Raw genomic sequence first — 23,254 nt, 5'->3', positions numbered from 1 at the left:
ATCACAGCTAACACTTCCACATTGCCTTCACTGCTTTAACTAATTCATGGGGAAAAAAAGCTTCTCGCTAGTTCTCTTCTTCCTCCCACCTCTCTTCTTCCTCCTCCCTTCTCAGGAGCAGAGCTAGGAGGAGGAATAATGATCAGACTATCTGGCTGCTTAGCCACTGGGCTGTGGCCCAAATGACAATCCCTATAAAGTCCTGCTCAGAAGTAGTGCACTATATAGGGAAGAGGGTTTAGGGTGGCATTTAAGATGCACGGTGGTCTCATTGAGAGTCAATGGGGCCTGGAAGCCCTGGTGAACGTAACTCTTCAAGCCTCCACAGCCCTGTCTGATGCCCAGACCCCCTCCACAGCCCTGTCTGATGCCCAGACCCCTTCCACAGCCCTGTCTGATACCCAGACCCCCTTCCACAGCCCTGTCTGATGCCCAGACCCCCTCCACAGCCCTGTCTGATGCCCAGACCCCCTCCACAGCCCTGTCTGATGCCCAGACCCCCTCCACAGCCCTGTCTGATGCCCAGACCCCCCACCACAGCCCTGTCTGATGCCCAGACCCCTCCCCCAGACCCCCTCCACAGCCCTGTCTGATCCCCAGACCCCCTTCCACAGCCCTGTCTGATGCCCAGACCCCCTCCCACAGCCCTGTCTGATGCCCAGACCCCCTCCACAGCCCTGTCTGATCCCCAGACCCCCTCCACAGCCCTGTCTGATGCCCAGACCCCCTTCCACAGCCCTGTCTGATGCCCAGACCCCCCCAGCCCTCCAGCCCTGTCTGACCCCCTTCCACAGCCCTGTCTGATGCCCAGACCCCCTCCACAGCCCTGTCTGATGCCCAGCCCCCCTCCACAGCCCTGTCTGATGCCCAGACCCCCTCCACAGCCCTGTCTGATGCCCAGACCCCCTCCACAGCCCTGTCTGATGCCCAGACCCCCTCCACAGCCCTGTCTGATCCCCAGACCCCCTCCACAGCCCTGTCTGATGCCCAGACCCCCTTCCACAGCCCTGTCTGATTCCCAGACCCCCTTCCACAGCCCTGTCTGATCCCCAGACCCCCTTCCACAGCCCTGTCTGATGCCCAGACCCCCCCCTCCACAGCCCTGTCTGATCCCCAGACCCCCTTCCACAGCCCTGTCTGATGCCCAGACCCCCTCCACAGCCCTGTCTGATCCCCAGACCCCCTCCACAGCCCTGTCTGATCCCCAGACCCCCTCCACAGCCCTGTCTGATCCCCAGACCCCCTTCCACAGCCCTGTCTGATCCCCAGACCCCCTTCCACAGCCCTGTCTGATGCCCAGACCCCCTCCACAGCCCTGTCTGATCCCCAGACCCCCTCCACAGCCCTGTCTGATCCCCAGACCCCCTCCACAGCCCTGTCTGATCCCCAGACCCCTCCACAGCCCTGTCATCCCCAGACCCCTCCACAGCCCTGTCTGTATCTCCAGACCCCCTCCACAGCCCTGTCTGATCTCCAGACCCCCTCCACAGCCCTGTCTGATCCCCAGACCCCCTCCACAGCCCTGTCTGATCCCCAGACCCCCTCCACAGCCCTGTCTGATCCCCAGACCCCCTCCACAGCCCTGGTCTGATCCCCAGACCCCCTCCACAGCCCTGTCTGATCCCCAGACACCCTCCACAGCCTCACTGTGACCTATCACACACACAGAGTGTGTATGTCAGCTAATTTAATGAGTCTCACTGACTGTGTGTGTGTGTGTGTGTGTGTGTGTGTGTGTGTGTGTGTAGCCCCATGGGCTAGTGTTACGTATTAAACCAGAAGGCTGGGAGAGAATGATTCTCTTCTCTCTATTAGCTTTGCTGCATCCAGCGAGGCACGCAAGACCTCATTCAGATGACTCTTTATAACCTGGTTACCAACAAGACCTCATTCAGATTACTCTTTATAACCTGGTTAACAACAAGACCTCATTCAGATTACTCTTTATGACCTGGTTAACAGCAAGACCTCATTCAGATGACTCTTTATAACCTGGTTACCAACAAGACCTCATTCAGATTACTCTTTATAACCTGGTTAACAACAAGACCTCATTCAGATTACTCTTTATGACCTGGTTAACAACAAGACCTCATTCAGATTACTCTTTATAACCTGGTTAACAGCAAGACCTCGTTCAGATTACTCTTTATAACCTGGTTACCAACAAGACCTCATTCAGATTACTCTTTATAACCTGGTTACCAACAAGACATTCAGATTACTCTTTATAACCTGGTTACCAACAAGACCTCATTCAGATTACTCTTTATAACCTGGTTAACAATAATAATAATAATAAAAAATAATATATGCCATTTAGCAGACGCTTTTATCCAAAGCAACAGGGGGAAATAAAACATTTATTCAGTTTATAATAAAGTATAAAGTGGTAACGACACGATAATATCAAACTTTTATTAGATAAGCAGAGAGAATACATTGAGAATGAAAAAAAAAATCAATTTCTCTTTTATTTTATAATTTTTTTTAAATCAAAAAGCTAAAACTAAAACATTTATCCAAAAAAAAAAAAACATCCACGGAGAAAGGAAAGATACACATCCAAATGCTCTCCAGTTATCGCTTGAGTCAAGAGTAATAAAGTGATAGAGAGATGTGTTTGCATTGGGTGGAAAGGCCTCATCTGATCTGCACCTACACAATACCGTATCATATCATATACGACACACAGCGGAAATACCATTCCAACACCCTCCCCACCATCCACGCAATCATAAAACATGGTAGAAAGACATGGTATAAAAATACACAGGGGATCTCGCGTCACAGGTTGGGGTCGGGGGGTTCAAATAAGAGGGTCGGGGGTCAAAATTATTCGTTTGAACAGAATTAGATTTTTACAATATCAATGAAATCCACCGCCCCATCTTATACCAACACTGGAATAAAATCAAATGGAATAGAAACACCCTTTACTTGGTCTAGTTGCTGTCCCCCCCCCTATCACCCACCCACCCAAATCACCTTATTTTCCAGTAGAGAAGTTATACAGTAGGCTAGAGACTTATCACAATGCAGTTGTTTGAATGGAAAAAAAAAGAGACTGGTAGAGAAAGAGTGAGCTTAAGGGCCTCTGTGTGTGTGTGTGTGTGTGTGTGTGTGTGTATAGTGTTCAACCTTAGCGAGCCTGCATAGCAACACCACATCAAACTAGACAGCTGACTAGGCCAGGGGAAGGAAATAAGAAATGCATTCACCCCGCCCCTCCCCCGGAAAAAAATGCACCCTTTCTTTTTTTTTGACTAGATTAAAAAAGAAGCTCCAACCGTGTCTACACATTACAGTTGATCTAGCCAGCTCCATCAGCATCTCAACCTTCTAGCTCCTCCACCTCTCACCACACTGACTGACTTCCTGCTCCGTCTCTAGATGCTATCCATGGCTTTGAACTCGCTGAGGGCCTGGACAGGGTTGATGTGTTTCTTGTGGGATGACCTCTTGACCTAAGAGAAGAGATGATAATATTTTATTGTATGTTCTCACAGAAATGTGTCCTGCATCATTAAATCCAGCAGCATAAAACCCTGTATCTAACTGTTGGTTTGCCTCTGAAGCTAAGCAGGGTGGGTCCTGGTCAGTCCCTGGATGGGAGAACAGATGCTGCTGGAAGTGGTGCTGGAAGGCCAATAGGAGGCAATCTTTCCTATGGTCTAAAATAAAATATCCCAATGCCCCAGGGCAGTGATTGTGATTGACACTGGCCTGTGTAAGGTGCCGTCTTTCAGATGGGACATTAAACGGGTGTCTCGACTCTTCTGTGGTCACTAAAGATCCCATGGCACTTATCCTAAGAGTAGGGGTGTTAACCCCAGTGTCCTGGCTAAATTCCCAATCTGGCCCTCATGGTCACTTAATCATCCAACAGCTTCTAATTGGCTCATTCATCCCCCTTCTCTCCCCTGCAACTATTTCCCAGGTCGTTGATGAGAATATGTTCTCAGTCAATTTACCTGTGGGGGGGGGGGTGATCAGTTTAGAGGAGATTTAACTTGATTCACATTACCTTGTTGTTGGATCCATCTTCCTGTTTCTCTCTCTTGACCAGAGGTTTCTTCTCTGGGGCTTTCATCTTCCAGGAGATAGCAGGCATGTTGAGGGACTGCATGGCCATGGACTTCTGGTACTTAGTGGAGGCCACGTAGCTCGCCTTGACCGTGGACACCACCGTATTCATCAGGTTCTTAGCTGCCTGGATCAGAGACATGGCACTGTCCACCTGGAGGAAGAGGGAGAGGAGAGAGGAAGAGAGGGAGGGAGAGAGAGGGAGGGAGAGAGGGGGAGAGAGAGAGGAGGGAGAGAGGAGAGAGAGGGAGAGAGAGGGAGAGAGAGAGGAGAGAGAGGGAGAGAGGAGAGAGAGAGGGAGGGAGAGAGAGGGAGGAGAGGGAGAGAGGAGAGAGAGGGAGAGAGGGAGAGGGAGGAGACAAGGTTAGCCAGTGCTTGAGGTAGAAGTTGTCCTCTTAAACCACAGCTCCAGGATCAGATAACTAACTATCTCCCAGGATAACTTTGGGAACATTATACAGTATAAACATATAAATGCATCCAAAATGACCCGTGGTGAAAAGTAGTGCACTATTATCGGCATTAGGGTGCAATTTGGGAGCACATTATATCTGACCCCAGATCAGCAGTTAGAGACAACCTGTATTTCCACCTGTAATGTTTCCCACCACCACCCTCACTGATCAGAGGGACACGGAGTTCATATGATCCTATGTGTCTGGCTTTAGCCAATGTCTCGGGCTACATCCCCAATGGCCTCCTATTCCCTATATAGTGCACTACTTTTGACTAGGGCACATAGGTCAAGAAGGCCTAAGGCTCTGGGTCAAAAGTAGCGCAACTATAATAGGGAATAGGTTGGTGTTTGGGCTGCAGCCTGAGTGTTACTGTACTGTATCTGAAGGTGGGGAATACCTGGCTCTCTAGGAATGCTTGGGAAACCTCCTGGAAAAGGGAAAAGGGAGAGAGGGAACTTCAACGTTAATAGTTGGAACTGTAGAAGTCAAGTGCAACATGATGGAGCCTCGGGGTAAAGGCTTCAGAGCAGGACAAGGCCGCAGCCGTGTGACTGTTGTACATCCAGCAGATTGACCATGTGGTGAACAGGGTATAACATGCAGCAGATTGACCATGTGGTGAACAGGGTATAACTGAATAACATGCAGCAGATTGACCATGTGGTGAACAGGGTATAACTGAATAACATGCAGCAGATTGGTCATGTGGTGAACAGGGTATAACTGAATAACATGCAGCAGATTGACCATGTGGTGAACAGGGTATAACTGAATAACATGCAGCAGATTGACCACGTGGTGAACAGGGTATAACTGAATAACATGCAGCAGATTGACCACGTGGTGAACAGGGTATACCTGAATAACATGCAGCAGATTGACCATGTGGTAAACAGGGTATAACTGAATGACATGCAGCAGATTGACCATGTGGTGAACAGGGTATAACTGAATAACATGCAGCAGATTGACCATGTGGTGAACAGGGTATAACTGAATAACATGCAGCAGATTGACCATGTGGTGAACAGGGTATAACTGAATAACATGCAGCAGATTGACCATGTGGTGAACAGGGTATAACATGCAGCAGATTGACCATGTGGTGAACAGGGTATAACTGAATAACATGCAGCAGATTGACCATGTGGTGAACAGGGTATAACTGAATAACATGCAGCAGATTGACCATGTGGTGAACAGGGTATAACTGAATAACATGCAGCAGATTGACCATGTGGTGAACAGGGTATAACATGCAGCAGATTGACCATGTGGTGAACAGGGTTGTAACTGAATAACATGCAGCAGATTGACCATGTGGTGAACAGGGTATAACTGAATAACATGCAGCAGATTGACCATGTGGTGAACAGGGTATAACATGCAGCAGATTGACCATGTGGTGAACAGGGTATAACTGAATAACATGCAGCAGATTGACCATGTGGTGAACAGGGTATAACTGAATAACATGCAGCAGATTGACCATGTGGTGAACAGGGTTAACTGAATAACATGCAGCAGATTGACCATGTGGTGAACAGGGTATAACATGCAGCAGATTGACCATGTGGTAAACAGGGTATAACTGAATAACATGCAGCAGATTGACCACGTGGTGAACAGGGTATAACTGAATAACATGCAGCAGATTGACCACGTGGTGAACAGGGTATACCTGAATAACATGCAGCAGATTGACCACGTGGTGAACAGGGTATACCTGAATAACATGCAGCAGATTGACCATGTGGTAAACAGGGTATAACTGAATGACATGCAGCAGATTGACCATGTGGTGAACAGGGTATAACTGAATAACATGCAGCAGATTGACCATGTGGTGAACAGGGTATAACTGAATAACATGCAGCAGATTGACCATGTGGTGAACAGGGTATAACTGAATAACATGCAGCAGATTGACCATGTGGTGAACAGGGTATAACATGCAGCAGATTGACCATGTGGTAAACAGGGTACTGAATAACATGCAGCAGATTGACCACGTGTGAACAGGGTATAACTGAATGACATGCAGCAGATTGACCATGTGGTGAACAGGGTATACCTGAATAACATGCAGCAGATTGACCATGTGGTGAACAGGGTATAACTGAATAACATGCAGCAGATTGACCATGTGGTGAACAGGGTATAACATGCAGCAGATTGACCATGTGGTGAACAGGGTATAACTGAATAACATGCAACAGATTGACCATGTGGTGAACAGGGTATAACTGAATAACATGCAGCAGATTGACCATGTGGTGAACAGGGTATAACTGAATAACTTGCAACAGATTGACCATGTGGTGAACAGGGTATAACTGAATAACATGCAGCAGATTGACCATGTGGTGAACAGGGTATACCTGAATGACATGCAGCAGATTGACCATGTTGAACAGGGTATACCTGAATAACATGCAGCAGATTGACCATGTGGTGAACAGGGTATAACTGAATAACATGCAGCAGATTGACCATGTGGTGAACAGGGTATAACTGAATAACATGCAGGATTGACCATGTTTGAACAGGGTATAACTGAATGACATGCAGCAGATTGACCATGTGGTGAACAGGGTATAACTGAATAACATGCAGCAGATTGACCATGTGGTGAACAGGGTATAACTGAATAACATGCAGCAGATTGACCATGTGGTGAACAGGGTATAACTGAATAACATGCAGCAGATTGACCATGTGGTGAACAGGGTATAACTGAATAACATGCAGCAGATTGACCATGTGGTGAACAGGGTATAACTGAATAACATGCAGCAGATTGACCATGTGGTGAACAGGGTATAACTGAATAACATGCAGCAGATTGACCATGTGGTGAACAGGGTATAACTGAATAACATGCAGCAGATTGACCATGTGGTGAACAGGGTATACCTGAATAACATGCAGCAGATTGACCATGTGGTGAACAGGGTATACTGAAAATGAGTCCAGAGCAGTACCAGGGTTGTACTGAAAATGAGTCCAGAGCAGTACCAGGGTTGTACTGAAAATGAGTCCAGAGCAGTACCAGGGTTGTGCTCCAAATGGAACCTAATTCCATACATAATTTTGCCCTCAGAACAGCCGCAATTAAAAACGGACTCTACAAGGTGCAGAGGCATAAAAATGGCCAACATCCCGAGGTATTCCTTTAAGCCAGTAATTAAACTACTGGGAGAAGTGACGGTATTTTGGGACACTAGTCTCTCTTAACAAGAAAACAGGAAAAAGAAAAAAGGGAAGCCTTTATATAAAATGTTTGTGTCCAAAATGACACCCTATTTTCTATTTAGTGCACTACTTTTAACCAGAGCCCTATTGAGCCCTGGTCAAAAAGTAGTGGTGTCACTACAGAGAATAGGGTGTCATTTTGGACTTTTATAATACTGTTATTATTTCTTTCATCTTATTTATTTATTCTGCATCAAACACCGGCTGTAAATCATTAGTTAATGGGAAGCTATTTCTCGGGTTATTAAGTTTAAATTCAGCTATTCAATGAGGCCAGGAAAGATTAAATTACAGTTTTGCTTTGAAAATTGACAAAAGCAACCTTGTGGATAAATTCAGAGCAAATTTTATAACTGAAAGGAGGATGAAACGTGTATTTAAAAAATAAAGAAATATGACTCACTAAAAAGAGTAAAATACATTTAGTTCAGTTTGGTTGGGTTAAGTGGCACCCTATTCCCTACGTAGTACACTACTTTAGACCAGAGATATGACTTCTCATATCAAGGAAGGAAATCTAAGTGAAAATATTACCTTCGTTATTAAATGTTGAGTTGTTTCAAAAAAGGTCAGACTGTCTACTTTAACACACCGACACAAATGGCACCCTATTCCCTATGTAGTACACTACTTTAGACCAGAGCCCCATTCCCTATATAGTGCACTGCTTTAGACCAGAGCCCCATTCCCTATATAGTGCACTACTTTAGACCAGAGCCCCATTCCCTATATAGTACACTACTTTAGACCAGAGCCCTATTCCCTATGTAGTACACTACTTTAGACCAGAGCCCTATGTAGTGCACTACTTTATACCGAGCCCTATTCCCTATGTAGTACACTACTTTAGACCAGAGCCCTATGTAGTGCACTACTTTATACCGAGCCCTATTCCCTATGTAGTACACTACTTTAGACCAGAGCCCTATTCCCTATGTAGTACACTACTTTAGACCACAGTAGTATGGGCTCTGGTCAAGAGGCGCACTATATACGAAATAGGGTGCCATTTGGAACATATTCCTAGGATACTATGAGGTAACAGAATGTAGATGAACCCCTAGGTTACTACGAGGTAACAGAATGTAGATGAACCCCTAGGTTACTATGAGGTAACAGAATGTAGATGAACCCCTAGGTTACTATGAGGTAACAGAATGTAGATGAACCCCTAGGTTACTATGAGGTAACAGAATGTAGATGAACCCCTAGGTTACTATGAGGTAACAGAATGTAGATGAACCCCTAGGTTACTATGAGGTAACAGAATGTAGATGAATCCCTAGGTTACTATGAGGTAACAGAATGTAGATGAACCCCTAGGTTACTATGAGGTAACAGAATGTAGATGAATCCCTAGGTTACTATGAGGTAACAGAATGTAGATGAACCCCTAGGTTACTATGAGGTAACAGAATGTAGATGAACCCCTAGGTTACTATGAGGTAACAGAATGTAGATGAACCCCTAGGTTACTATGAGGTAACAGAATGTAGATGAACCCCTAGGTTACTATGAGGTAACAGAATGTAGATGAACCCCTAGGTTACTATGAGGTAACAGAATGTAGATGAATCCCTAGGTTACTATGAGGTAACAGAATGTAGATGAATCCCTAGGTTACTATGAGGTAACAGAATGTAGATGAACCCCTAGGTTACTATGAGGTAACAGAATGTAGATGAACCCCTAGGTTACTAAAAGCTAGACTAATGTAGATGGAAGTCAGATGTTTTGTATTGGAGCACATTTACATGGTAGGTTATCTAACGTGATAATAATTTTTTTAAATGAATGTATCGGTTCCCACTTAATTTACAGTGTTATGTATTGATAATTTGGTACCAGGTAGTTAGCAATTTGGCAAAATTAATTACAATAATGGGTTTCCCATTTCCCAGGCTAACAAGACAGATCAATGAGTTACCCATTTCCAAGGCAGATCAATGAGTTACCCATTTCCAAGGCAGATCAATGAGTTACCCATTTCCAAGGCAGATCAATGAGTTACCCATTTCCAAGGCAGATCAATGAGTTACCAATTTCCCAGGCTAACAAGGCAGATCAATGGGTTTCCCATTTCCAAGGCAGATCAATGAGTTACCCATTTCCAAGGCAGATCAATGAGTTACCCATTTCCCAGGCTAACAAGGCAGATCAATGGGTTTCCCATTTCCAAGGCAGATCAATGAGTTTCCCATTTCCCAGGCTAACAAGGCAGATCAATGGGTTTCCCATTTCCCAGGCTAACAAGGCAGATCAATGGGTTTCCCATTTCCAGATCAATGGTTACCCATTTCCAAGGCAGATCAATGAGTTACCCATTTCCCAGGCTAACAAGGCAGATCAATGGGTTTCCCATTTCCAAGGCAGATCAATGAGTTTCCCATTTCCCAGGCTAACAAGGCAGATCAATGGGTTTCCCATTTCCCAGGCTAACAAGGCAGATCAATGGGTTTCCCATTTCCCAGGCTAACAAGGCAGATCAATGGGTTTCCCATTTCCCAGGCTAACAAGGCAGATCAATGGGTTTCCCATTTCCAAGGCAGATCAATGAGTTACCCATTTCCAAGGCAGATCAATGAGTTACCCATTTCCCAGGCTAACAAGGCAGATCAAAGTGGTAGCCATTTCTTATCATTCAGCGTTAATTCTCACACACAGTTCTCTAAAACAGATGGAACAGTGGAGAGAAGGCCAGGTATGAGTCAGAAGAGCCCCAGGTGGGATTTGAACCCATGCCTACTGGTATGCGTGTACCGCGGTCAGCGGCTCTAGAAGCAGGACACAGCATGTAGTGTTAGTAACACAGTGTAAAGCTAGACTACACAGCATGTATAGTGTTAGTAACACAGTGTAAAGCTAGACTACACAGCATGTAGTGTTAGTATCACAGTGTAAAGCTAGACTACACAGCATGTAGTGTTAGTATCACAGTGTAAAGCTAGACTACACAGCATGTAGTGTTAGTATCACAGTGTAAAGCTAGACTACACAGCATGTAGTGTTAGTATCACAGTGTAAAGCTAGACTACACAGCATGTAGTGTTAGTATCACAGTGTAAAGCTAGACTACACAGCATGTAGTGTTAGTATCACAGTGTAAAGCTAGACTACACAGCATGTAGTGTTAGTAACACAGTGTAAAGCTAGACTACACAGCATGTAGTGTTATTAACACAGTGTAAAGCTAGACTACACAGCATGTATAGTGTTAGTAACACAGTGTAAAGCTAGACTACACAGCATGTATAGTGTTAGTAACACAGTGTAAAGCTAGACTACACAGCATGTATAGTGTTAGTGACACAGTGTAAAGCTAAACTACACAGCATGTATAGTGTTAGTAACACAGTGTAAAGCTAGACTACACAGCATGTATAGTGTTATTAACACAGTGTAAAGCTAGACTACACGGCATGTATAGTGTTATTAACACAGTGTAAAGCTAGACTACACAGCATGTAGTGTTATTAACACAGTGTAAAGCTAGACTACACAGCATGTAGTGTTATTAACACAGTGTAAAGCTAGACTACACAGCATGTAGTGTTATTAACAGTGTAAAGCTAGTACACAGCATGTAATTAACACAGTGTAAAGCTAGACTACACAGCATGTATAGTGTTATTAACACAGTGTAAAGCTAGACTACACAGCATGTATAGTGTTATTAACACAGTGTAAAGCTAGACTACACGGCATGTAGTGTTATTAACACAGTGTAAAGCTAGACTACACAGCATGTAGTGTTATTAACACAGTGTAAAGCTAGACTACACAGCATGTAGTGTTATTAACACAGTGTAAAGCTAGACTACACAGCATGTATAGTGTTAGTAACAGTGTAAAGCTAGACTACACAGCATGTATAGTGTTAGTAACACAGTGTAAAGCTAGACTACACAGCATGTAGTGTTATTAACACAGTGTAAAGCTAGACTACACAGTATGTATAGTGGTAGTAACAGTGTAAAGCTAGACTACACAGCATGTATAGTGGTAGTAACAGTGTAAAGCTAGACTACACAGCATGTATAGTGTTATTAACAGTGTAAAGCTAGACTACACAGCATGTATAGTGTTATTAACAGTGTAAAGCTAGACTACACAGCATGTAGTGTTATTAACACAGTGTAAAGCTAGACTACACAGCATGTATAGTGTTAGTAACAGTGTAAAGCTAGACTACACAGCATGTATAGTGTTATTAACAGTGTAAAGCTAGACTACACAGCATGTATAGTGTTATTAACAGTGTAAAGCTAGACTACACAGCATGTAGTGTTATTAACACAGTGTAAAGCTAGACTACACAGCATGTATAGTGTTAGTAACAGTGTAAAGCTAGACTACACTGCATGTAGTGTTCGTAACACAGTTGGCCACATGTATGTATAGTGTAAGTAACAATAAATAATTAAAAAAATTAAAAGCTGAAATGTCTTGAGTCAATAAGTATTCAACCCCTTTGTTATGACAAGCCGAAATAAGTTCAGGAGTAAAAATGTGCTTAACTCACATAATAAGTTGCATGGACTCACTCTGTGCGCAATAATAGTGTTTAACAACTACTTAATCCGTGTACCCTAGACATACAATTATCTGTAAGGTCCCTCAGTCGAGCAGTGAATATCAAACAGATTCAACCACAAAGACCAGGGAGGTTTTCCAAGGCCTCACAAAAAAGGGCACTCATTGGTAGATGGGTAAAAATGAGGAAAAAGCAGACCTTGAATATCCCTTTGAGCACGGTGAAGTTATTAATTCTACTTTGGATGGTGTATCAATGCACCCAGTCACTATAAAGATATACAGGCATCGAACCCAACTCAGCTGCCAGAGAGGAAGAAAACCACTTGGGAATTTCACCACGAGGCCAATAATGACTAAAACAGTTAAGAGTAAACAGTCCCGAGCAGTGCAGCAGTTTTAAGGCACTGAATCGCAGTGTTGCAATGCCATCAAAGCCTGGTACTCGTATCACAACCAGCAGTGACCGGGAGTCCGATAGATAGCACAATTGGCCCAGTGTCGTCCAGGTTAGAGGAGGGTTTGGCCGGGGGCGCTTTACTTGGCTCATCGCGCTCTAATGACTCCTTGTGACGGGTCGGCAAGCTGACTTGGTCGTCAGTTGATCGGTGTCTCCTTTAGCGTCCAGGTTAATCGGGCACCTGCAAGCTGACTTGGTCGTCAGTTGATCTGTGTTTCCTAGCGTTCAATCGAGTGGGTGTTAAGACACATGACTGGACCTTCACCTCTCCGATCCCGTTGGGGAGTTACAGCGATGAGACAAGATCGTAAATGAATATCACGAAATTGGGGAGAAAAGGGAGGTACAAAATATAAATATATTATAAAAAAAAAACAGTGAAGAGGTTAATGGCTGTGATAGGAGAACACCGAGGCTGAATCAGAAAACATTTCAAAACATGCATCCTGTTTGCAGGAAGGCACTAAAGTAAAACTGCAAAAACAAAATTGACAAAGAAATGAACTTTATGTCCTGAAACCCTAGTGTAATGTATAGGGCAAATCCAATCCGAGTTCCACTTCATATTTCCAAGAATGTTGGTGGCTGCATCATGTTATGGGTATGCTCATCATTATTAAGGACCGGGGAGTTGTTTAGGATGAAAATAAACAATAGATTTAAGCACAGGCACTCTGCTTTCCAACAAACACTTCCTTTCAGCGGGACAACATTGTTGTTTACCAAGGCGATATTGAATGTTCCAGTGGCCTAGTTATAGTTTTGACTTAAATTGGCTTGACAATCTATGGCAAGATCTGAAAATGGCTGTCAAGCAATGATCAACAAGCAACTTGACAGAGCTCGAAGGATTTAAAAAATAATAATGTGCAAATAATGTACAATCCAGGTGTGCAAAACTCTTAAGAGACTTACCTGGCTCGAACCACTAGACTACACATGTAAAGTGTTAGTAACAAAGCACATCCGTTCTTACCCCAGAGACCACGAGCTCTCCTCCCAGGTTCTGGACCTCTGCTTTGACCTTACTACAGATGTTGAGCTGGTGGCAGTACAGAGCAATACGCTGCAGGTAGGCCAACAGGTCCTGCTTACAGGCTGAGTCTGGACACTGGAGAGACCGAGAGAGAGAGAGAGAGGGTTAGACTAGGACATAAAGGCAGTCTGGACACTAAAGGCAGGACATAAAGGCTCTGGACACTGGAGAGACCGAGAGAGACAGAGAGAGAGACAGACAGAGAGAGACAGAGAGAGAGAGAGAGAGAGAGAGAGAGAGAGAGAGACATAGAGACATAAAGGCAGTCTGGACAGATAAGAGAGAAGATAATGCAGTGTGTTAATAGAGAGACAGACAGAGAGAGACAGAGAGAGACCAGATACCCAGAGAGAGAGAGGGTTAGACAGACAGTCAGAGAGAGAGACAGACAGACAGAGACAGAGCAGAGTATTGGTAGTGGTGGTGGTAGTGATAGTAATGGTTGTAATGGTAGTGGTAGTGATAGTAGGACATAAAGGTTGTAGTGGTAATGGTGGTGGCAGTGATAGTAATGGTTGACTAGTAAAGGTAGTCTGATAGTAATGGAAGTAGTGGTAATGGTGGTGGCAGTGATAGTAATGGTTGTAGTGGTAGTAATAGTAATGGTTGTAGTGGTAATGGTGGTGCCAGTGATAGTAATGGTTGTAGTGGTAGTGGTGGTGGCAGTGATAGTAATGGTTGTAGTGGTAATGGTGGTGGTAGTGATAGTAATGGTTGTAGTGGTAGTGGTGGTGGTAGTGATAGTAATGGTTGTAGTGGTAATGGTGGTGGTAGTGATAGTAATGGTTGTAGTGGTAATGGTGGTGGCAGTGATAGTAATGGTTGTAGTGGTAGTGGTGGTGGTAGTGATAGTAATGGTTGTAGTGGTAATGGTGGTGGTAGTGATAGTAATGGTTGTAGTGGTAATGGTGGTGGCAGTGATAGTAATGGTTGTAGTGGTAGTGGTGGTGGTAGTGGTAGTGATAGTAATGGTTGTAGTGGTAATGGTGGTGCCAGTGATAGTAATGGTTGTAGTGGTAGTGGTGGTGGTAGTGATAGTAATGGTTGTAGTGGTAGTGGTGGTGGTAGTGATAGTAATGGTTGTAGTGGTAGTGGTGGTGGTAGTGATAGTAATGGTTGTAGTGGTAGTGGTGGTGGTAGTGATAGTAATGGTTGTAGTGGTAATGGTGGTGCCAGTAATAGTAATGGTTGTAGTGGTAGTGGTGGTGCCAGTAATAGTAATGGTTGTAATGGTAGTGATAGTAATGGCTGTAGTGGTAATGGTTGTAGTGGTAATGGTGGTGGCAGTGATAGTAATGGTTGTCGTGGTAATGGTGGTGGCAGTGATAGTAATGGTTGAAGTGGTAATGGTAGTGGCAGTAATAGTAATGGTTGTAGTGGTAATGGTAGTGGCAGTAATAGTAATGGTTGTAGTGGTAGTGATAGTAATGGTTGTAGTGGTAATGGTAGTGGCAGTGATAGTAATGGTTGTAGTGGTAATGGTAGTGGCAGTGATAGTAATGGTTGTAGTGGTAATGGTGGTGGCAGTGATAGTAATGGTGGTGGTAATGGTGGTGGCAGTGATAGTAATGGTTGTAGTGGTAATGGTAGTGGCAGTGATAGTAATGGTTGTAGTGGTAATGGTAGTGGCAGTGATAGTAATGGTTGTAGTGGTAATGGTGATAGTAATGGTTGTAGTGGTAATGGTAGTGGCAGTGATAGTAATGGTTGTAGTGGTAGTGATAGTAATGGTTGTAGTGGTAATGGTGGTGGCAGTGATAGTAATGGTTGTAGTGGTAATGGTGGTGGCAGTGATAGTAATGGTTGTAGTGGTAGTGATAGTAATGGCTGTAGTGGTAATGGTGGTGGCAGTGATAGTAATGGTTGTAGTGGTAATGTAATGGCTGGTGGTAATGGCAGTGATAGTAATGGTTGTGTAGTGGTAATGGTGGTGGCAGTGATAGTAATGGTTGTAGTGGTAGTGATAGTAATGGCTGTAGTGGTAATGGTGGTGGCAGTGATAGTAATGGTTGTAGTGGTAATGGTAGTGGCCAGTGGTATAGTAATGGCTGTAGTGGTAATGGTGGTGGCAGTGATATTAATGTTGTAGTGGTAATGGTGGTGGCAGTGATAGTAATGGTTGTAGTGGTAATGGTAGTGGCAGTGATAGTAATGGTTGTAGTGGTAATGGTGGTGGTAGTGGTAGTGATATTAATGTTGTAGTGGTAATGGTAGTGGCAGTGATAGTAATGGTTGTAGTGGTAATGGTAGTGATAGTAATGGTTGTAGTGGTAATGGTGGTGGCAGTGATAGTAATGTTGTAGTGGTAATGGTGGTGGCAGTGAATGGGTTGTAGTGGTAATGGTAATGGCAGTGATAGTAATGGTAGTGGCAGTAATAGTAATGGTTGTAGTGGTAATGGCAGTGATAGTAATGTTGTGGCAGTGGTAATGGTGGTGGCAGTGATAGTAATGTTGTAGTGGTAATGGTGGTGGCAGTGATAGTAATGGTTGTAGTGGTAATGGCAGAGATAGTAATGTTGTAGTGGTAATGGTGGTGGCAGTGATATTAATGGTTGTAGTGGTAATGGTAATGGCAGTGATAGTAATGGTAGTGGCAGTAATAGTAATGGTTGTAGTGGTAATGGTAGTGATAGTAATGGTTGTAGTGGTAATGGTGGTGGTAATGGCAGTGATAGTAATGTTGTAGTGGTAATGGTGGTGGCAGTGATAGTAATGGTTGTAGTGGTAATGGTAGTGGCAGTGATAGTAATGTTGTAGTGGTAATGGTAGTGGCAGTGATATTAATGGTTGTAGTGGTAATGGTAATGGCTGTGATAGTAATGGTGGTGGCAGTAATAGTAATGGTTGTAGTGGTAATGTAATGGCAGTGATAGTAATGGTAGTGGCAGTGATAGTAATGGTTGTAGTGGTAATGGTGGTGGCAGTGATAGTAATGGTTGTAGTGGTAATGGTGGCAGTGATAGTAATGGTTGTAGTGGTAATGGTGGTGCAGTGGTAATGGTTGTAGTGGTAATGGTAGTGATAGTAATGGCTGTAGTGTTGTAGTGGTAATGGTGGTGGCAGTGATAGTAATGGTTGTAGTGGTAATGGCAGTGATAGTAATGTTGTAGTGGTAATGGTGGTGGTAGTGATATTAATGGTTGTAGTGGTAATGGTAATGGCAGTGATAGTAATGGTGGTGGCAGTGATAGTAATGGTTGTAGTGGTAATGGTAGTGGCAGTGATAGTAATGGTTGTAGTGGTAATGGTAGTGGCAGTGATAGTAATGGTTGTAGTGGTAATGGTTGTGGCAGTGATAGTAATGGTTGTAGTGGTAATGGTGGTGGCAGTGATAGTAATGGTTGTAGTGGTAATGGTGGTGGTAGTGATAGTAATGGTTGTAGTGGTAATGGTTGTGGCAGTGATAGTAATGGTTGTAGTGGTAATGGTTGTGGCAGTGATAGTAATGGTTGTAGTGGTAATGGTAATGGCAGTGATAGTAATGATGATAGTGTGGTGGTGGTGATGATGGTGGTGGTGATGATAGTAATGGTTGTAGTGGTAATGGTGGTGGCAGTGATAGTAATAGTGGTGATGATGTTAGTGGTGGTGTTGTGTATGGTGGTGATGATAGATGTTGATAGTGGTGGTGATGGCAGTGATAGTGGTGATGATAGATGGTGACTGTGGTGATGGTAGATGTGATAGTGGTGATGGTGGTGATGACAGATGTGATAGTGGTGATGATAGAATGGCGTGATAGTAGTGTGGTGGTGGTGATGATAGACGTGATAGTAGTGATGGTGGTGATGATAGATGTGATAGTAGTGATGGTGGTGATGGTATAGATGTGATAGTAGTGACGGTGGTGATGATAGATGTGATAGTGGTGATGATATAGTAATGTTGTAGTAGTAATGGTGGTGGTGATGATAGATGTGATAGTAGTGATGGTGGTGATGATAGATGTGATAGTAGTGACGGTGGTGATGATAGATGTGATAGTAGTGATGGTGGTGATGATAGACGTGATAGTAGTGATGGTGGTGATGATAGACGTGATAGTAGTGATGGTGGTGATGATAGATGTGATAGTAGTGATGGTGGTGTAGTGATGAACGACTGGTGATTAGTTTAGTGGTAGCTAGCTACATAGCTGTCTTTGTTTCATAGATGTGATAGTAGTGATGGTGGTGATGATAGATGTGATAGTAGTGATGGTGGTGATGATAGATGTGATAGTAGTGATGGTGGTGATGATAGATGTGATAGTAGTGATGGTGGTGATGATAGATGTTTAGTAGTGATGGTGGTGATGATAGATGTGATATAGTGATGGTGGTGATGATAATCTCCTTGCATTAACGTAGCCTCTTCTGTAGCCTGTCAACTAGTGTCTGATAGTAGTGACCTGCCCGTTCCATGATAGATGTGATAGTAGTGATGGTGGTGATGATAGACCCTGTGATAGTAGTGATGGTGGTGATGATAGACAACATGATAGTAGTGATGGTGGTGATGATAGACTTGTCATCTCCCGATTAGTAGTGATGGTGGTGATGATAGACGTCATAGTAGTGATGGTGGTGATGATAGAGTTCTAGTAGTGATGGTGGTGATGATAGACGTGATAGTAGTGATGGTGGTGATGACCTAGACCTCCAGGCTGATCCCTGATAGATGTGATGGTGGTGATGATAGGAGCTGTGATAGTAGTGATGGTGATGATGATAGAAGGGCATAGTTCAGTGATGGTGGTGACCACTGATAGATGTGATAGTAGTGATGGTGGTGATGATAGACGTGGATAGTAGTGATGGTGGTGATGATAGATGTGAATAGTAGTGATGGTGGTGATGATAGATTTAGTGATAGTAGTGATGGTGGTGATGATAGATCGCTGGATAGTAGTGATGGTGGTGATGATAGATGTGATAGTAGTGATTGGTGGTGATGATAGACGTGATAGTAGTGATGGTGGTGATGATAGAATGGTTGTAGTGGTAATGGTAGATAGTAATGGTAGTGGCAGTAATAGTGGTGGTGGTGATGATAGAATGTTGATAGTAGTGATGGTGGTGATGATAGAATGTGATAATGTAGTGATGGTGGTGATGATAGATGTGATAGTAGTGATGGTGGTGATGATAGATGTGATAGTAGTGATGGTGGTGATGATAGAATGTGATAGTAGTGATGGTGGTGATGATAGATGTATAGTGGTGATGGTGGTGATGGTGATGTGATGTAGTGACAGGTGGTGATGATAGATGTGATAGTAGTGATGGTGGATGATGATAGATGTGATAGTAGTGATGGTGGTGATGATAGATGTGATAGTAGTGATGGTGGTGATGATAGTGATGGTGATGGTGGTGATGATAGATGTGATAGTAGTGATGGTGGTGATGATAGATGTGATAGTAGTGATGGTGGTGATGATAGATGTGATAGTAGTGATGGTGGTGATGATAGAGTGATGATGATAGATGTAGTAGTGATGGTGGTGATGATAGATGATAGTAGTGATGGTGGTGATGATAGATGTGATAGTGGTGGTGATGATAGATGTGACAGTGGTGATGGTGGTGATGGTAGATGTGATAGTGGTGATGGTGGTAATGGTAGATGTGATAGTGGTGATGGTGGTGATGATAGACGTGATAGTGGTGATGATAGATGTGATGGTGGTGGTGATGGTAGATGTGATAATAGTCATGTTTGATGTGATTAGTGATGATAGTGGTGGTGATGGTCGTCGTGATAGTGTTGTAGTGATGGTTGTGATAGTGGTGATGATAGATGTGATGGTGTGGTGATAGTGGTGGCAGCGATAGTGGTGGTGTTGTTGATGGTGGTGATAGTAGTGATGGTGGTAGTCATGGTAGTGATGATCGATGTGATGGTGGTGATGATAGTTGTGATTAGTGATGATTATTGTGATTAGTGATGGTAGTGGTGATGGTAGTAGTGGTAGTGATGATGGTGATAGTGGTGGTGATGGTAGTGATGATGTTAGGTGGTGGTGGTAGTAGTAGTAGTAGTAGTAGTAGTAGTAGTAGTAGCGGTAGTAGAAGTGGTGGTGGTAGTAGAAGTGGTGGTGGTAGTAGAGGTGGTAATAGTGGTAGCGTAGCAGTAGTGGTGGTGGTAGTGTGTAGCAGTAGTAGTGGTAGCGGTGGTTGTGGTAGTAGTAGTAGTAGTAGTAGTAGTAGAGGTGGTAATAGTGGTAGCAGTAGTAGTGGTAGCAGTAGTAGTTGTGGTGGTTGTAGTGGTTGTTGTGGTAGTAGTGGTGGTGGTGGTAGTAGTGGTGGTGGTGGTAGTAGTGTGGTGGTGGTAGTAGTAGTAGTAGTGGTGGTGGTGGTAGTAGTAGTCGTGGTGGTGGTAGTAGTAGTAGTCGTGGTGGTGGTGGTAGTAGTAGTCGTGGTGGTGGTAGTAGTAGTAGTCGTGGTGGTGGTAGTAGTAGTAGTCGTGGTGGTGGTAGTAGTAGTAGTCGTGGTGGTGGTAGTAGTAGTAGTCGTGGTGGTGGTGGTGGTAGTAGTAGTCGTGGTGGTGGTAGTAGTAGTCGTGGTGGTGGTGGTGGTAGTAGTAGTGGTGGTGGTGGTAGTAGTAGTCGTGGTGGTGGTGGTAGTAGTAGTCGTGGTGGTGGTGGTAGTAGTAGTCGTGGTGGTGGTGGTAGTAGTAGTCGTGGTGGTGGTAGTAGTAGTCGTGGTGGTGGGTAGTAGTAGTCGTGGTGGTGGTAGTAGTAGTCGTGGTGGTGGTAGTAGTAGTCGTGGTGGTGGTAGTAGTAGTCGTGGTGGTGGTAGTAGTAGTCGTGGTGGTGGTAGTAGTAGTCGTGGTGGTGGTAGTAGTAGTGGTGGTGGTAGTAGTAGTCGTGGTGGTGGTAGTAGTAGTCGTGGTGGTGGTGGTAGTAGTCGTGGTGGTGGTAGTAGTCGTGGTGGTGGTAGTCGTGGTGGTGGTAGTAGTCGTGGTGGTGGTAGTAGTAGTCGTGGTGGTAGTCGTGGTGGTAGTAGTAGTCGTCGTGGTGGTGGTAGTCGTGGTGGTGGTGGTAGTCGTGGTGGTGGTAGTAGTCGTGGTGGTGGTGGTAGTCGTGGTGGTGGTAGTCGTGGTGGTGGTAGTCGTGGTGGTGGTAGTCGTGGTGGTGGTAGTCGTGGTGGTGGTAGTCGTGGTGGTGGTAGTCGTGGTGGTGGTAGTCGTGGTGGTGGTAGTCGTGGTGGTGGTAGTCGTCGGTGGTGGTGGTAGTCGTGGTGGTAGTCGTCGTGGTGGTAGTCGTCGTGGTGGTAGTCGTCGTGGTGGTAGTCGGTGGTGGTGGTAGTCGTCGTGGTGGTGTAGTCGTCGTGGTGGTAGTCGTGGTGGTGGTAGTCGTGGTGGTGGTAGTCGTGGTGGTGGTAGTCGTGGTGGTGGTAGTCGTGGTGGTGGTAGTCGTGGTGGTGGTCGGTGGTGGTCGTAGTAGTCGTGGTGGTAGTAGTCGTGGTGGTAGTAGTTGTATTGTGTGTCTTTTTAATGTCTATTAGAAACAGATAGCAGACAGACAGACTCATGCGATATGTCCCAAATGGAAACCCTTTTCCCCTATAGGCCCTGGTCTAGAGTAGTACACTATATAGGGAATAGGGTGCCAATTGATGACGGTTGACTGGCCCCTTGGCCAGAAAGACCTGATTCACAGCCTAACAAAGACTATCCAGCAAGACCACGTTAATGACATCAAATGTCTTGTCTGTCTGTGTCTTGGGAGTGGGGGGGGCTTATCCATCGTTGCTGTCACGCACTCAGGCTGTGTCATAGGGAATAGCGTGCAGTTTGGGACAAAACTAAGTGGGAAGTTCAGGAGAGCACTGTTTCTGTGTTGACAGATTGTTTGCGGACTTAGGCCTACAACATAGTTACAATGCCATTTTACAATCCCACGTTTTCAAACATTTCACTTTTGTAAAAAAAATCTATATAATAGTTTTGTTTCTGTGTTCTATTATCACGGTTGCCTAAACAGGAAAAAGCAGACACTGCAATGCACCATGTGATGGCTGGTCTCAGCTTGAACAGGGTATTATACTTACTCTCCTCCCTCCCTTCATCCATCCTCCATCCTCACCCATCTACCTTCCTCCTCCTCTCCCTCTCCACCATCCATCTATCATCCTCCTCTCCTCCATCCATCCACCTTCCTCCTCCTCTCCCTTCCTCCTCCTCTCCCTCTCCTCCAGCTACCTTCCTCCTCTCCCTCTCCACCATCCATCTATCATCCTCCTCTCCTCCATCCATCTACCTTCCTCCTCCTCCTCTCCCTCTCCTCCAGCTACCTTCCTCCTCCTCTCCCTCTCCTCCATCCATCCACCTTCCTCCTCCTCTCCCTTCCTCCTCCTCTCCCTCTCCTCCATTCATCCACCTTCCTCCTCCTCTCCCTTCCTCCTCCTCTCCCTCTCCTCCATCCATCTACTCTTCCTCCTCCTCCTCTCCCTCTCCTCCAGCTACCTTCCTCCTCTCCCTCTCCTCCATCCATCCACCTTCCTCCTCCTCTCCCTTCCTCCTCCTCTCCCTCCTCCTCCATTCATCCACCTTCCTCCTCCTCTCCCTTCCTCCTCCTCTCCCTCTCTTCCACCCATCTACCTTCCTCCTCCTCTCCCTCTCTTCCACCCATCTACCTTCCTCCTCCTCTCCCTCTCTTCCACCCATCTACCTTCCTCCTCCTCTCCCTCTCTTCCACCCATCTACCTTCCTCCTCCTCCCCTCTCCTACCTTCTCTCTTCCACCCATCTACCTTTCCTCCTCCTCTCCCTCTCTTCCACCCATCTACCTTCCTCCTCCTCTCCCTCTCTTCCACCCATCTACCTTCCTCCTCCTCTCCTCTCTTCCACCCATCTACCTTCCTCCTCCTCTCCCTCTCTTCCACCCATCTACCTTCCTCCTCCTCTCCCTCTCTTCCACCCATCTACCTTCCTCCTCCTCTCCCTCTCTTCCACCCATCTACCTTCCTCCTCCTACGCCCTCTCCTCCTACGCCCTCTCCTCCATCCTATGCCCTCCTTCCTCTCTCCTCCCTGTCCTTGCGCTCCTCTCCCTCCTTTCTCTCTTCAGAAGCATTGCCAGGTCTTTCTGAGAGCCCTCTGCTAACTTAACTTCCTTCATGTTCACCTGCTTCTAAACTGACAAATGAAAAAAAAATGTTGCTCTGAAATTAGCATAAGTGCATGTTTTGCAAACAAAGAAATGACAGTGGATAAATAACCACTCGTCCCGTAAGAAGAGCACAAACAAGGAGTGGGAGGACGGATACCATGTCTAGAGTTAAAATCCAAAATGGCACCATATTCCCTACAGAGTGGATTTTAAGAATAGTGAACTATATATAAACAATATATATATATATAAATAGTACACTAGGTCTGTCAGTATACATCACTGAGATAAAGTACACTAGGTCTGTCAGTATACATCCCTGAGATAAA

General features: G+C 44.9%; 2 protein-coding genes and 2 long non-coding RNA genes across 12 annotated transcripts in view; 1 reads left to right on the top strand and 3 right to left on the bottom strand.

The window, feature by feature from the left end:
- Positions 1 to 268: 268 nt before the first annotated feature.
- On the bottom strand, positions 269 to 1,411 carry LOC127913712 (uncharacterized). Its single transcript, XM_052486954.1, has one exon. It carries the CDS (start codon positions 1,409 to 1,411, stop codon positions 269 to 271), a length of 1,143 nt encoding a protein of 380 aa, XP_052342914.1.
- A 993-nt stretch (positions 1,412 to 2,404) lies between these two features.
- LOC118363913 (catenin alpha-1) overlaps positions 2,405 to 23,254 on the bottom strand; it is a 263,089-nt gene continuing 242,239 nt past the window's right edge. Inside the window, exons 18-20 of the mRNA XM_052487347.1 lie at positions 13,769 to 13,903; positions 4,028 to 4,240; positions 2,405 to 3,467 (exon numbers count right to left, since the gene is read on the bottom strand). Coding sequence (XP_052343307.1) covers positions 3,390 to 3,467; positions 4,028 to 4,240; positions 13,769 to 13,903 — 426 coding nt within the window. The 3' untranslated portion in view covers positions 2,405 to 3,389. The remainder of the gene's footprint in view (positions 3,468 to 4,027; positions 4,241 to 13,768; positions 13,904 to 23,254) is intronic.
- Positions 5,163 to 8,578, bottom strand: LOC127913837 (uncharacterized). Of its 6 annotated transcripts, none has more exons than XR_008086900.1 (6): positions 7,461 to 8,578; positions 6,969 to 7,058; positions 6,619 to 6,745; positions 6,226 to 6,450; positions 5,403 to 5,754; positions 5,163 to 5,177 (listed from the first exon to the last, which is right to left on the bottom strand). It is a non-coding gene; the product is annotated as an uncharacterized LOC127913837 (long non-coding RNA). The 6 variants fall into 6 exon arrangements; XR_008086903.1 differs by having other exon boundaries at positions 5,403 to 5,709; XR_008086902.1 differs by having other exon boundaries at positions 6,271 to 6,450.
- LOC127913836 (uncharacterized) lies at positions 8,729 to 9,635 on the top strand. 4 transcript variants are annotated; one of them, XR_008086898.1, is made up of 4 exons: positions 8,729 to 8,863; positions 8,901 to 9,133; positions 9,171 to 9,355; positions 9,430 to 9,635. It is a non-coding gene; the product is annotated as an uncharacterized LOC127913836 (long non-coding RNA). The 4 variants fall into 4 exon arrangements; XR_008086897.1 differs by lacking the exon at positions 8,729 to 8,863 and having other exon boundaries at positions 8,877 to 9,133; XR_008086896.1 differs by lacking the exon at positions 8,729 to 8,863 and having other exon boundaries at positions 8,878 to 9,059.

The sequence above is a fragment of the Oncorhynchus keta genome, chromosome 30, assembly GCF_023373465.1.
Source record: "Oncorhynchus keta strain PuntledgeMale-10-30-2019 chromosome 30, Oket_V2, whole genome shotgun sequence".
Classification (NCBI taxonomy): Eukaryota; Metazoa; Chordata; class Actinopteri; order Salmoniformes; family Salmonidae; genus Oncorhynchus; species Oncorhynchus keta.
Note: the sequence above shows the minus strand (reverse complement) of the source record. Positions and strands in the feature narration are given on the sequence as shown.